At 62.0% G+C, this 14949-nt stretch overlaps 1 protein-coding gene across 3 annotated transcripts; it reads left to right on the top strand.

Moving 5' to 3' along the window:
- Nucleotides 1–1080: 1080 nt before the first annotated feature.
- EPN1 (epsin 1) lies at nt 1081–14430 on the top strand. Of its 3 annotated transcripts, XM_060130212.1 has the most exons (11): nt 1081–1241; nt 4063–4389; nt 8087–8336; nt 9614–9738; nt 10107–10181; nt 10726–10809; nt 11437–11740; nt 12092–12202; nt 12301–12387; nt 13471–13728; nt 13810–14430. In XM_060130212.1, exons 2-11 carry the CDS (start codon nt 4162–4164, stop codon nt 14016–14018), a joined length of 1731 nt encoding a protein of 576 aa, XP_059986195.1. In that variant the 5' UTR covers nt 1081–1241; nt 4063–4161; the 3' UTR covers nt 14019–14430. The 3 variants fall into 3 exon arrangements, with proteins under 3 accessions (XP_059986195.1, XP_059986196.1, XP_059986197.1); XM_060130213.1 differs by lacking the exon at nt 10107–10181; XM_060130214.1 differs by lacking the exon at nt 13810–14430 and having other exon boundaries at nt 13422–13559.
- The last annotated feature ends 519 nt before the right edge of the window (nt 14431–14949 follow it).

Here is a 14949-nt window from a genome sequence, read left to right as displayed (position 1 = left end):
GACACATGCACCCACAGACACAGAGGGAAGGGGTGGGGAGGGGGTGCACAGCAGGGCGGGGTCGGACCCCCACGGCCCTTCCCCAGAAGTCTCTCTTCCCTTATGCCCCCTTTCGCTCCCCTTCCCCACCGTAGAAACATAGCGTGTTTATATTTTATGGCCAAATGATTTTGAATTTCGTTGTCCGGCCCCGATACCCTGCTCTCCCCTTTCAGGACCACAGCTCCTGTCCCTTTTGGCCTCTGGTCCTCTCCACCGTGTCCTCCCTGGTTTCTTACATAGTTGATTCTCTCCTCTTTAGTCTCCCCAGACCTGCCCCCCACCCTGTGGCCCCTGTCCCTCTCCTACTCTCTGTGGCAGTTTCATATTTGCTAAGACGAATTTGCTCATTAAACATTTTGTTGTATTTTACTTTATGGAGCTGCTCCGTGTCCGGTGTGTGTAACCCCCTCCCCTCCAGTTCTCAGGGGTTCCCTTGGCCCCAGGCTGAGGCTTGGCCTTGGGAGGCCCAGCTGTCCGCACTGTCGATCTGGCACGGGCACCCGTGCCCTTGGCACACCCGAAGTGGCACACCCCGCCTGCGTGGCCTGCTCCTTTAGGACGGGCGTAGGGCGTGGCCCTGGGGAGGAGGGTGCAGTGGACCGGCCCCCGTATGAAGTGGGGAGGGGCGCATCCGGCTGGCCCTGTGGGCGCAGGAGTTCAGATCGTCCCAAGGCACCGCGGTGGGGCACGGTCTAGCGGGCCTGGGGCTACCGCGCGGGGGCGGACGACGACGTGGTCTCTTCGCCTTCGGCCGAGCCCTCGCTGCGCCCCGCCTCTCCGTGCGCGTACCCGGGGTTTCGCGGAGGCGGGTGGAAATGAGGCAAGCGGCTCTTGGCGACGGCTCCCGCGCGCCGGAAGTGACGGCACGCGGGAGAGCGTGTCCTCGGAAGTAGCCACTGCGCAGGCTCGCCGCAGACGGGGCGGCTGGGCGGGTCGCGCGGCTACTTCCGCTTCCGGTCCGTCGCCTCCTTTGGTTGCTTCCCGTCCGCTCGGCGGCTCCCCTCCCCCGCCCGGTTCTCCGCGCCCCGCCGGGGCGGCGGGGCCGTCGGCGTGCGGCCCTCCGTGCGTCCGCGCGTGCGCCTAAGCGCGGCTCCGCGTCCGCCGCTCGCGGCTCGGCGCGTGCCCCGCGACACCGAGGCCGAGCGGGGGCAGGGGGTTGCCCGCCATGACCCCCTGGAGCGCGGCGTGAGGGGGCCGAGGTGAGCGCGGGCCGGGGCGCGGCGGGCGGGCGCGCTCGGGCGTCTCCGTGGCCTTCGTGTGTCTGCTCCCGGCCGGCCTGGGCCGCCCGCGGCTCTTCGTCTGTCCTGCGTCTGCCTGTGTCTGTGTGTCAGTGCCGCTGCCTCCCGCGGGCCTCGCTTGTGCTCCTGTCCGTGTCTGTTTCGGCGTTTTTGCAAAGCATTTGTCTCCGTGTGTCTGTTCCGGTCTCGTTCTGCCTTTCTGTCACGTTTCGGCGTCTGAGGGTCAGGATTAATGTTGGTGTCTCCGTTCGCCAGGTGTCTCTAGTCTCTGTGCATCTCTCCCCGCCGTCTTCCCATCTCATTTTTGTTCTGGTACCCGTGTCCTCCAAGCCCGAGTCCCTCTCCGCGGGTCTGTCGCTTGGTCTAGGGTCTGCCCCTTCCCCCAGGTTCTTGAGTTAGTTTTGGTGAAGAACCCGGCTCTGGAATCAGAGGTCCACTTTTTGCGAGCCTGTAAGATTTGTCAGGTGATTTATCACCAAACCTTAGTTTCCTAGTCTTTAAAATTAGTGTGTTTATGTTTCCTGCGTAATAGGGCAGCTTTGCCTAATAACGGAGGTGATGCTTTTAAGTGCCTCATCCTGGCGCGTAGTAAGTGTGTAGTTAACTGCTGGCAGCTCTGGTTTCCATTATTATTTGTAGATTTTTTTTGTTCCACACAGATGACGTTTGACATCGTTTGGTATCTGACTACCCTTTGGAGAATTTTGCCGTATGATTTGTGTTTTATTCGATCTAGTAATTCTCTTTGGGCTAAGCAATTTTGAAAAACGTAGTCTTGATTTAAGCAGTATCTGTGAAGTTTTAGTTTTGCTGTGAAGATTGAATGTATCTTCTAATGCCCGTTAATATAAATACACGGTGTTAAGATAGCACATTTTCTGATGGCCATCCTTTTGGAAATAGTTCTGTTTTTTCTCTGACGATAATAGTAGCCAACGTTATTGAACTACTACCCACGGGGCGCAGTGCCAAGAACTTTATGTACCCATTGTATTTAATCAACAGTTCTGCCGGGTGGAATCTTTTCCTTCATTTCAGAGTTGAGCAAACTGAATCTCAGGGAGGCCAGAATTTGGACCCAGATTTCGTGTTCTTCTCCATTTTTCTTGTCTCTTATTTCCCTGTCCCAGGTTACTGCCTCTTTGCGTTTCAGGGTCTCCGTCTTTTCTCGTTGCCCGCCTGCCTCACTCTCTTCCCATGTTTCTTTATCTGTTTCTCGTGTCTTTGTCTGCCCAGCTTTCTCTGTGCCTCTTTTTCTTCTATCTCTTTCCCTTTCCTTTCAGTCTTATACTGTTAGTTGTCAAATTAGCTCTTCGTCTTAGTGTGTCTGGCTGAGTCCGTCTTGGCACCCTGGCCATCCCTTTTCAGCTGTTCACATCTGTCTCCCAAGTGCCTGCTTTCCTGTGTTCAAGACAGGGGCCAGCTGCCTCCCCTGGGACTCAGGTTGTAGGAGATCTCCGTAGGTCTCTGCCTGTGGCTAGCATGCTGGAATGGTTGTGGACGGTGTGGTCAGAGCCTGCTCTGCAACCGGGCTGCTCCGGAGGTGAGGCCTGTGCCTTGGGTTCCTCCCCTGTGAGGTGTTTGTGAATCACGGCGCCATAGGGATGAGCGGAGTTACCGTGTGTAAGGCACTCAAGAGCACGCCTGGCACCGCGCAAGGACTGTGTGAGTGCTTGCTGTGATGGGCCTCACTGGCCTGATCCCCTTCTCCTCTTTTCTGTTTCTTTCCCATCACTCTCCTCTCGGCACAGGTTAACTTAAAAGTGTATGTCCTGGAGCCCAGGGTGGCCTGGGGTGGAGTCTGTGCCGCCATGCCTAGTGTGTGACCTTGGCTGGGTTTTTTAACCTACGTGAGCCTCTGCTTCCTCAGCTGTTAGAACCCCGCCCGCAGTGTTAAATGAGATAATGGATGTCTCGTGCTCCAGGAGTGCCTGGCACGAAGCTGGGGCCTAGCCAGCGGGCTTGTTCCTTATCTCTCCTCCGCGAGCCTCCGAGTTGGGACACCTCGTCCCCCTGGCATACCCCCTCCTGTCTATCTCTGCTCCCTTTGTCGGCCTCCTCCCTGTGTGTCCTTGTTTCTGCAGGGGATTCTGCCCCCCTCACTCCTGCTCCAGAGGTCTTTCCTGCCCTCCCTCCTTCCCTTCCTTCCTGCACGGTTTATTGAATGGCTCTTCCGGGTCAGCTCCTCTGATGGGAAAAGCCACGTCCAGACAAACGTGGTCTCTGGCCCCATGGGGCTCTCAGGGCGGCCTCAGCCACAGAGTCAGACAAACGAGTAGAAAATCACCAGGGCGAGTGAGCCTACCGACGAGGCCCCCTGGGGAATGGTGGCTGTGGTGTTGGGGTGGGGTGTTCCAGCGGAGCCCGCGGGTGGGTGCGAGGACCTCGTGAGGGGGACTGTCTCATGACACCACCCACGTGGATAGCGCGTTTCCTGTGCAGCAGCCTCCCTCCAGTTTTCTGGACTCCGAATGAAGCCCCATCTCGCAGAGGAGAACACTGCGGTGCGGGAGGTGCCAGGCTAGGAAGTGTTGGCTGGGGCGCGCCTCCTTCAGGCCTGTGGCCTGCCGCTGCACGCTCTGCCTCGCTGAGCCGGGCCCTGGCAGGAAGGATCTGGGCACGACTGAGGAACTGAAAGGTGGATGGGGTGACTAAGGCAGAGGTTAACCAGGCAGAGCCTCGCAGGCCACAGTGGGGACCTGGTCCTCCACCCCGCAGGCAGCGGGGAGCCGGGTGGCCGCAGATCCCGCTTGTGTTCCCAAAGGTCCTCTCCTTTCCCCAGATGCGGTGACCTGCCAGTCCCTGCCGCGGCCTCCCTCCTCCTGCCGCCCCGTCTCTGCACGCCCCGGGGGGCCTGCCCCCCTCCCCACCGCCAGCCACCATGTCGACCTCCTCACTGCGGCGCCAGATGAAGAACATCGTCCACAACTACTCGGAGGCCGAGATCAAGGTTCGGGAGGCCACGAGCAACGACCCCTGGGGCCCGTCCAGCTCCCTCATGTCTGAGATTGCTGACCTCACCTACAACGTCGTCGCCTTCTCGGAGATCATGAGCATGATCTGGAAGCGGCTCAACGACCACGGCAAGAACTGGCGGCACGTCTACAAGGTCAGTGCGGGGTGCAGAGCTGGGTGGGGGCATGCCCACCAAGAGACGTCCAGAGTTGGGCCGCCTTCCTGTTTTCCAAGAGGAGCTGGAGTTCTGTGTCTTTACGTAATTTATGTAAATTTCTCTCTTGTTCAGTGAAGGCAACAAAGAATTTTGGGCCTTGTGGTTTTTGAAGAAGTGGCACATTCTCAAGACTGATCCACTTAGAAGGCCTAAGTGGGTGCCCAGTGTCCACCCCTCCCTCAGAGGCGGCTGTGTCCCCAGCTTCTGTCCTCTCTGATGATCTGTGCGTGGAAGTCCAGGCAGGTGGGCAGCTCCGGGCAGTTTGGGGGGCCACGGACTGGTTCTGTATCTTTGTTGCAGCGGTGGTCCTGTGGCTGTATGCAGTTACCAGAGCGCAAAGCAACGTGAAAGGAAGGGTGAATTTTACCGTGTGGAAGTCATACTCTACTTTTAAAAAGGAAAACAGGCATACGTGTTAGGGATCGTTTCTCATCAGGACAACAAAGACTTGTCACTCTTTCTTTTTTTTAAACAATTTCCTGTCTACTGTCTGGGTTGATCATAATTGACGTAGCCAGCTACCTGGTGCTGGAATTTTAAGTTGTTTGCAGTGTTCTGCTTTTACAAACAAGACAGCCATGAATGTCCTTGTATGTTTGCCATTTTCCAGAACTGGAATTTCTGGGCATGTGCCTGTGCCATTTTGATAAATGTGGCTAAAGTGCCCCCAGTGATACACGCACACGCCCCGATCCAGTGAACAGACAGAAGGACAGACCACAGGCTTTGGGTAAAGGGAACTCAGTTGCAGGCAGCGCTCAGTGGGTGGGTTTCTCGTTTGACTGCTGTTCTGGGGACCTGGGGCCTGGCGTCCCAAGGTGGGTCAAGAAGTGGTAAAGGGCCTGGGCTGGGGCAGGTGGCGAGGCCCCTCCCCCAGCACTGCGGCCTCAGGCCAGTCCCGGGACATCCCTCTGTGGGAGAGTCCGACTCCTGGGGCCCAGGGGTGTTGGTGAGTCCTTCTGTCGCTGTTCCTTCGGTAAAATGGCAGTTGAGGGCCTGCTCTGTATGTGGCGGTGGGCAAGGTGGGTGAGGCCCCTGGTCTCGTGGATGTGGACCGGGGGCATGTCTGTCCTCCGGAGGCTGGGGTGGGTCCCTGGTGGGTTCCAGGACGAGGAGCCTGAGGCCTGTAGAGGTGGCGCTGCTTATGTTCCAGCCGGGATCTGAGGTCCGTTTGCTCTGGCTCCTTTCCACGCCCCTCCCTACAAGCCACGCTTGGGTCTTGGTCTTGGATTTGATTGAGTCATTTCTTGTGAAGGGAAAGGGCAGGGGGAGCTGGGGAGCCTTTGTGTGAGGTTGGGGGGAGGGGCCCGGGCCAGGTGTGCGAGGGGAGGTGAGTCCTGAGAGGCCACAGGTGGCAGGTTCTTTGTGACCGGTGCCTGTGGGCGGAGAGCAGCAGAGGTACTTCTTCTAGGTGGGGGAACTGAGATGCAGAGGTTCAGGCCCGCCCTCGCTGTGGTGGGGCTGAGAGGGCCGTCCCTGAGCCCACCCTCTTGACTCCGGGCTGTGTCACCTGACTTTGCTGAGGAGTGCAGGGTCTCAGTCTTTATTTCTGAAAGCAGGGGTCAGTAAACTACAGCCCACGCGTCACACCTGGCCCTGCGCCTATGTTTGTAAGTAAAGCTTTATCACACGTGGCCTGGTGCAGGGCTGAGCTCTCAGGACCGGGAGTGTACGGCCTGAAATGCTGGCGGGTTTATCACGCGGCCCTTTACAGAGAAAGCTTGCTGACCCCTGTTTAAGCGGATGCTCGCATTCTGACGGCCCGGGACATCCTGGACCAGGCTGTTTTGGAAACCCGTGATGTTTTCCATCGAGGCGCATGTTCTGAGTGCACAGCCCAGCTGGCTCTTAGGTGTGTGCACCGCTTTGTAGCCACTTCCCAGGTGGAGATAGAGTATGTGTTCCCAGGAGGCACCGTGCCCGGCCTTCTGTCTGCTGAGATTGTTCCAGGCGTGGAGTCCTGTGGCCTGTGAGCCTTGGTGCCTGCTGTCTTTAGTCTTTGTTCGCCGTCACGTCTGGGGGGTTGATGTGTGGAGCAGCCACTCGTTCACGTACGCGGCTGTGTGTGTGGGGCTCCTGTCATATGAACACGCCACGACTCATACGTGTGTATTTCCCCCCGTGGGGTGTTTGGGTTATTTCCATGTTTGCAGTCTGTAAACTGCAGTTCCAAAGCTCTGAAAACGAAAGTTTTCAAAAGGCATTTGGCACCAAGGCCCCGTCTGGACTGTGGTGAGGTGGTCTACCTGGCATTTGAGGGTCCCACAGAGTGCGACCGTGGTGTCACCCTCCTCTGGGGGACTTCCGTTACACGTGGTGTGTGCAGTCTTTATGGCGCGAACTCGTGAAAATTCTGAACTCCAAAGCACCGCTGGCCCAGGGGTTCTGGAACCTGCCTTCCACACGCGGATGTGCTTTTTACTTCTTTCGGTTCTCCTCTAAGGCGTAAACATTTCTCGGTCAGTTAAAGACTAATCTCTAATTACAGAGGTGAATAGTGTCAACACACCTTCAGGACCCATGCCAGGTACAGGTCAGGCTCCCTGGGAAGGATGAGGAGATGTGACCCTGGCGGATTCCGCTGTTCCGCTGTGGTTCAGACGGCTTCCCCGGGGTGGCCTGCCCCTTCCTCTCTGTTTTGTTCTGCTCTAGACCTAGGAGCCCTGGGTGGATCTGGGAACTCTGGGAGGCCCCTGGTGTCACCTGCAAAATCTAAGGTGTTCCCTTTTCCTGAGGACAGTGGCCATGGCCTCCCACAGAGCCTGAAAGGGGCCAGGACCCCTCGCCTCACTCCCCAGACTGCCTGGATTCCAGGCTCTTCAGACCACAAAGGCCTTGCCTGGGGTGAGGAGTGGGGGGGTATTTCCTATTAAACCTTGCTGAAAAGGGATTTGTTCCCATGTCATAAAATGCAGAAAATCCCAAAGGGTGTTCCCTCTTCCCTGCCCACGTGGTCCTCCCTCGGGGTGCCCAGGCCTGGACGGGCCCTGCCGGCACGGCGTCTCCCTCCTCCGCCATTGTCTTCAGATTGTGCCCGGGTGGTGTGAAACTTTATGCGTGGGGTGACACTTTCCAGATTCACAGGGTGCTAAAGAAAGCGGGCGGATGTGTCGTGCACTGGGCACCCTGAGCGGGACCTAACAAGCTGCCTTCCGGCCGTGTGACCTTAGATCTTCGTTTTAATGAACAGAGCAGGGTCTGCACCGATCGCTTGGCGATCCCCACGTGGGCTGTGGTGATGCACCGGCCGTCTCGCCTTTCCCGGTGTTTATTGAGATACGCGTAGGTCACGTAACACACGATTCACCCTTTCAAAGTGCACAGCTTGGTGGCGTTAAGCACATTCACGGTGTTGTGCAGCCATCACCCCACCTAGGTCCAGAATATTTTCGTCCCCCTAGACAGAAGGGGGGATCTCCCTATCCCACTGAGAGTCACCCCTAAGTCCCCGGGCACACTTTGTGGGTTTGCCGGCCCGGACATCTCCTGTGAATGGACTCTCGCACACTCTGCTCTTTGGGGCCTGGTTTCGGCCACCCCGCGTGGTGTTTTCAAGGTCCATCCCGGTGGCAGCTCGTGCTGCAGAGGGTGTGGGTGAGCTGGGCCTCGGGTGACAGTGCGTCCCCCCCTGCAGGCCATGACGCTGATGGAGTACCTCATCAAGACGGGCTCGGAGCGCGTGTCGCAGCAGTGCAAGGAGAACATGTACGCCGTGCAGACGCTGAAGGACTTCCAGTACGTGGACCGTGACGGCAAGGACCAGGGTGTGAACGTGCGCGAGAAGGCCAAGCAGCTGGTGGCCCTGCTGCGCGATGAGGACCGGCTGCGGGAGGAGCGTGCCCATGCACTCAAGACCAAGGAGAAGCTGGCGCAGACCGCCACAGGTGAGCCAGGGTGTCCGGGCCCATCCCCTGCGTGCCCCCTCTGGTCTGTCTGGGGGCGGCCTGTGCCCGAGAGGGAGTGCGCGGTCCGGAGGAGGTTGCTGCCACCGCGGGAGCTGTGCTCAGGCAGAGGGCAGGGGGCTGAGGCCCTAGGCGGCTGCACAGGACGGAGGAGGGCCAGAGCGGTGGCGAGCGGGACTCGGCTGGAGTTGGAGGAAGTGTAGGTGCTGGGTGGCGACCAGCGATTAGGAGGACAAGAGGTGACGTAGAGGAGATAGAAAGGGCGTCCTCCATGATGGGAGGTCCAGCTGTGTCGGGAAGCTTTCAGTTTTATATATGGGTGTGCAGGATTCTGAGTGCTCCTGGGAAGGGCCTTTTATGCTGGGACTGGGTGGGTGTCGAAGGTAGAAACATTGCCCAAGTGGTGTCGTGAGCGCGGGTGGAAGCCGTCTGTGCGTTTGAAGCGGGAAGGGTGGAGATGGGAGTAATGCCGAGAGGTGGGCCTGGCAGCTCTACCTGGCAGCTCTCGGACCGGGGCTGGGGAGGCGGGACCGTGTAGGAGGCCCAAGCAGTTTCCAGGTGATGGAGGTGGTGTCTTGGTAGGTGGTCAGGATGGAGAGGCAACGTGTGATGGCGAGCGCTCCCTGGCCGGCAGGAGCGAGCCTGGCCCGTTGAGGGAAGGCTGGGCGCTCCCTCCTGTCTGGGCCCATGTCTTCTCTCCATCCTTTCCTCATTCGCCCCTTGTCCCCCTTGTCCCGGGATGGGGCCGGGGGCCAGGTGTGCAGGCCACTCCTCCCCCGGCATCCAGCCGCTGGCCCTAGCCCTGGAGACCGAGGCTCCAGGCTCCCCACTGGGGGCTGTTGGGAGCTTTCCCACCTGGGGACCAGGGAGGAAGGCCCTCCATCCCCCTGGGGCCTGAGATGGGGCCCCGAGACAGGCCACAAGGCATCTCTGACCCGGTGCGGGAACTTAGCTCACGGGCTCAGAGGTTCCCCAGGGCCCTCCCTCTTTATCAGCAGACTTTTGTCTTGGGCCATCAGGGCTGTCCTTCTTTAACCCTGTCCTTCCTGCAGGTGGGGCCGCCGTACCCCTCCATGGGTTTGCATGCACACCACACCCCCTCCCTGACCATGGAGCCTGGGGTCTGGGTCCCACTGGGGATCTTGGGGGAGGGAGGCTAGGCCCGAGGGGAGGTGGGGGGTTTCAGACTCTGCCAGCCTGGCTGCCTGGGCCGTGGGGTCCCCTCTTCCATCTGGGCCTCAGCGTGTGTGTCCCCTCAGCCTCCTCCGCAGCCGTGGGCTCGGGGCCCCCGCCCGAGGCAGAGCAGGCCTGGCCGCAGAGCAGCGGGGAGGAGGAGCTGCAGCTCCAGCTGGCCCTGGCCATGAGCAAGGAGGAGGCCGACCAGGTACGGCCTGGCCACAGGGCGCGGGGCTGCCCGCCGTTCTGCCGTCCGTCTCCACGCCTCGCCCTCAGCCTCTGCCTGCCCCTCCTCTCCCGGTCTCCCTCCTCTGCTCACCCTCTGCCCCGTCTTTCCCCGCTCCCTTTCCTCTCTGGGTGCTTGGCCTTCCTGGCCCTGCCCAGCCCGGCTCCCACCCACACCCCAGGCTTGTCTCTTTGCTGTTCTTCACCAGTTCGGGGACTACGTCTGTGTGTGTGTCTCTTGCTCTGCCCGAGCCTGGCTCTCTGTCTCCATCCTTGTGTGTGCTCGTCTCTCTCTCCCTGCCTCTGGGCCCCACCTGTCTCCCCCAGCCCCTCACATTCTCTCTCCCCCAGCCCCCGTCCTGCGGCCCCGAGGATGACGTCCAGCTCCAGCTAGCCCTTAGTTTGAGCCGTGAGGAGCACGATAAGGTCAGAGCAGCCTCCCCACCCCGAGGCTCCCCTGAGACCCTCCCCAGGTCCCCGCCTCCTCTCACCTTGAAGGGCCCCACCCCTACACATCCGTGCTGCAGCGTTTTCAGTGGGACCTTGTGTCTAATGGGTCCCCGGAAGGATACCCGGCACGTGAAGCAGATGCCTTGTGGCTGCTCTGGGTGGTGAGGGTGCCCTTCTCTCTCTCTGTCACAGCCCCAGGGCTCCACCACCTTCACCCCCTGCAGAAAACACCCGGAGTCAGGCGCCCCGTGCTTCCCCAGCCCGTTAGAGCAGCCCATCCCATCCCGTCCCGTCCCCTGCACAGCACCCTCCCGTCATTGTTCCCCCCGCCCCGGCCTGAGACCCCGTGTCCCACCGCATCCCACACATCGTCCGCATCCCATTTTAATTTTCAGTCGCCATTGTCTGGGTGGGAGGGTTCGGGGCTGTCCATTTGGGGGTGGGGTAGGGGGAAGTGCAGTGTCAGCCCCATCGCTCAGAGTCTGACCCCTCCCCTGCCTGCTGCTTCTGGCCGGAACAGGAGGAGCGGATCCGCCGTGGGGATGACCTGCGGCTGCAGATGGCCATCGAGGAGAGCAAGAGGGAGACCGTGGGCCAGGAGGAGGTGAGTGTGGGCGCCGGGCCGGGCCTAGGTGGGTGGGCGGGCGGACTGGCGGGATAGCGTGTCCAGGCCGGCCTTGGCCGGAGGCCTCATCAGTGTCCGACGCAGCCCAGGAGGATCTCGGCCCTGCCCTGCCTGCTCCCCTGCCCCTGGGAAGGGGTGTGCAGGGTCTGCAGGGGCACCTCCCATCCAGAGCGAGCTGGGCTACCCCTGGGACGCGCATGGGGAGCTGCGGGTGCGGGGCCGAGGGCGACGGCTGCGGCCCTTGTCCTCACTCCGTCGGGGACTGGTCAGTGGCCTGGGCTGGGTGGGAAGCGGGTGTGTGGTGTTGTAGAGCCAGCCGACTGCTGTGCGGAGAGTGGACGGAGGGGCTGGGGGGAGGAGGGCCGGGGCGGGTGGGGAGGTGGACAGGGTGGAGCGTGTCAGAGGAACAAGCAGCTGGGTGTCTGCCCCCGCTCCCGTCCTCTCTGGGCGCTAGGAGGTCCCCTGGCGGTAGGTCTGCCTCACCTTGACACCCGGCTCCCACTGCCCTTCCTGCTGTGTGGCTGTCCTGTAGCCCCCGGCGTTCTCTCTCTCGGTCGGGGTCTGCCCCACTCCCCATTTTCTCTTTGTCCTCTTTCTTCCCTGCAGTCGTCCCTCATGGATCTTGCTGACGTCTTCACGGCTCCGGCTGCTCCGCAGGCCGCGGATCCCTGGGGGGGCCCAGTACCCATGGCTGCTGCCCTCCCCACGGCGGCCCCCACCTCGGACCCTTGGGGGGGACCCCCCGTGCCTCCTGCTGCTGATCCCTGGGGTGGTCCGGCTCCTACACCGGCCTCCGGGGACCCCTGGAGGCCTGCTGCCCCCACGGGGCCCCCGGTTGACCCTTGGGGTGGGACTGCGGCCCCTGTGGCTGGAGAAGGACCTACCCCCGACCCGTGGGGGAGCTCAGATGGTGAGTGCCCGCTGCCTCCCTGGCCCTGCGTGTGGCGTGCAGTCCTGGGGTGCCTGGGGGGGTGGGTGCCCAGCGGCTGTGGGGGCTGTAGGAGGCGGGGGGGTGCCTGGGTGAGGCACGCACGAGACCCCTCACCCCACCCTGGCTGGGGGCCTCTCGGGGGCTTTCTGGAGGCCTCAAGGCTGAGGAGGGCTTTGCCAGAAGGGGGCGCCTGGCAGTGTGAGCCGCAGGGCTGGAGGGTGGGGACGTGGTGGGAGGGGCCAGCTGGGGAGGGGCCTGAAGCCTCGGGGCTGCCTGGCTTTGGGGGTGGGGTGGGCTGCCAGCCCCTCACCTGCCTTCTTCCTCACGCAGGAGGGGCCCCAGTCGGCGGACCCCCAGGCTCCGATCCCTGGGCCCCGGCCCCGGCCTTCTCAGACCCCTGGGGGGGGTCCCGTACCAAGCCCAGCGCCAATGGCACCGCAGGTACTGGGGGGTGGCCCGGGGGGGCCGGGCCTCGAGTGTGGGAGGAGTTGTGTCGCCTGGGCCCCTGGGGAAGCTGAGGGCACACCCTGACCCCACAGCGGTCGGGGGGTTTGACACGGAGCCCGACGAGTTCTCCGACTTCGAGCAACTGCGCACAGCCCTGCCAGCCTCTGGGAGCAGCACGGGTGAGTGTCCCCCCCAAGCCCAGGAGGCCTGCCCTTCAGGCTGGGCGGCTGCTTGAGGGTTGAGACACAGCAGGATGGCTGCAGCCCCCAGGTGGGCCCGGCCCCCAGGGCTCCCCCAGGGCCCTTGTAACAGCGTGACTGAGGTGGAGCTGGTCGTTCACCTGTCGTAAAGAGGAACTTCTTACTTTGTTTTCAAATAACGTCAGACTTAGAGAAGAGGTGCAAAAATCGTGCAGAGAATTCCCTTTCTCCAGTTTCCCCAAATGCTGCTGTCACCCTGGAATGTTCCTTGGAGTGCAGTGCAGACTCCGGGGGCCTCCGGGCAGTGTGGCGCCTGGACTGGCCTGATGGCTGCCCCTCCCTCTGGGGACTGCACGCCTTTCCTCACCTGCCCACCGGCGTCCTGGGGCAGGGGTGTTTGTGCGCCCCTCTTCCTGGAGCTCCGAGCGCCTGTCTTCCGGCCAGAGTCCGGGCTGACCCTTGTGTCTGCAGGTTGTCCCTGGGCTTGTCCTCGAGGTGAGACCCCGAGTCTGTGTGGTGTTGGGGGCTCTCTTCATAGTGCCCACCTCCCCGCCCTGGGTAACATTCCTCTGGTCCCTTGGTTTTTCTGCGTCTTCGAGTGCAGCAGGCTTTGTGGAGGGAGCAGGCCTGGCACTAGTGCCTCCCCCACCCCAGGCTGACTGTAGGTTGCCATCCAGTCTTCTGCAGGTCTCACCCTTCCAGGCTTCTCTTCAGCTACGTGTGCCTGTCTTTCAGTATCAGACGGGGTTCTTAAATCTTAAGAAACAAAAAATCAGGCCTCACGCTAACGGCACATCACCCAGTCTCCTGGGACGGTGGGCACCTGCCACTGTCCCCCCGCGCGTCCCCTTGGGGCAGTCGTGACCCGTCGTGTGAGCGTCCCGAAAGCGGTGCTATTCTGCTGTCACCCGCTGGGGTCGGTCCCTGACCTGGAGGCTGTCAGAGGGTGGTCCTCCCGGCCTTGCCTCTTGACCTCACACCCGCATGGTTTGGCTTTGGGGCTGCCTCCTCAGGGTCCCCACGGCAGCCTCTCCCCTGAACCCTCTCTGCGGCCCCTTCCAGGGGAGCTGGAGCTGCTCGCCGGAGAGGTGCCCGCTCGTAGTCCCGGTGCCTTTGACATGAGTGGGGTCGGGGGCTCTCTGGCCGAAGCTGTGGGGAGCCCCCCGCCTGCAGCCACCCCGACGCCCACGCCGCCCACGCGGAAGACCCCTGAGTCGTTCCTGGGGCCCAATGCTGCCCTGGTAGACCTGGACTCGCTGGTGAGCCGGCCAGGCCCCACGCCGCCAGGAGCCAAGGCCTCCAACCCCTTCCTGCCGAGCGGTGAGTATGGCCCGGGAGCAGGGGTGCTGGCCCGCCCGGCAGACCCGACTCGACTCCGCTCCCTGTCGTCTCCCCCCGCAGGAGGCCCGGCCACCGGCCCCTCCATCACCAACCCCTTCCAGCCCGCACCCCCCGCGACACTCACCCTGAACCAGCTCCGGCTCAGCCCCGTGCCCCCGGTCGCTGGAGCGCCGCCGACGTACATCTCTCCCCTTGGCGGGGGCCCTGGCCTGCCCCCCATGATGCCCCAGGGACCCCCAGCCCCCAACACTAATCCCTTCCTCCTATAATCCAGGGCGGGAGGGGGCTTCCCCCATTCCTGCTCCCTGGGCGACCAGTGTTGTGAGTGCATGTGAAGTGGGGGACCCCTGCCCCCACCCCAGCGTCCTTCCCCCTCCTGGGGCCCACTCACACTACACCATCTCCCCCCATCCCCGACCCTGCCTCCCCGGAGAGAAACTGGACCTGGGGATGGGGAGGGGTGCGGCCGGAGGGGGACCCCTGCCCACGGCATTAGAAGGGGGAGGGACAGCGGGGGGTCCCCCCACCCATCTCCCTCCCTCCCAACTCCTGACTGGCCCCTCAATCAGTGTTTGAGCCTCCTCGTCCCTTCATGCACCCCTCGGTGAATCCTTGGTGATGATTTTGGCAACTTCGGGAATAAATGGCAATTCTTATGGGCACGGTGCCCTCAAGTTCCCATTCATGGTTTCTGTGGCTCCTTCACCTGGGGCACCCAGGGCTCCGAACCCATGGGCCTCGGGGGGCAGGTGGGAGCTGGCGCCTCGTGGAAGCCTTGATTTCCCTGACCCTGGGTGCCGTTGGGTTCTGTGCCGAGGGACGGAGGGGGCACTGAGTCCTGGTGGAGCTGTGGCCCACTCAGGGCCAGTCACCCTCATGAGGGTCAGGAGTCCCTCTGGAGAGCTGGCGGGGCCCTGGGCTGTACCAGCGGACAGCACGGTGAGGTTGGGGTCCAGGGCTCGTGAGTTGTCGGTGAGGACGGGGGGTCCTTACCGAGGCGGCACGCACTTGACACACCTCAGACACACTCCAGCCATCCTCCTGTGCCCAGCATGGCACCGCTGGAGACCCGCGCCGGCTGCTGCTGGCTGAGCTCGGAGACCACAGGTGCCTACTGCCTGTTTGTTCTCTAGGCTGGGCCCCAGGGGGTCTGCAGGCCAGCCGGCAGGGTGAAGCCACTGTCGCCCCTAGGAGCAGCAA

The sequence above is a fragment of the Lagenorhynchus albirostris genome, chromosome 19, assembly GCF_949774975.1.
Source record: "Lagenorhynchus albirostris chromosome 19, mLagAlb1.1, whole genome shotgun sequence".
Classification (NCBI taxonomy): domain Eukaryota; kingdom Metazoa; phylum Chordata; class Mammalia; order Artiodactyla; family Delphinidae; genus Lagenorhynchus; species Lagenorhynchus albirostris.
Note: the sequence above shows the minus strand (reverse complement) of the source record. Positions and strands in the feature narration are given on the sequence as shown.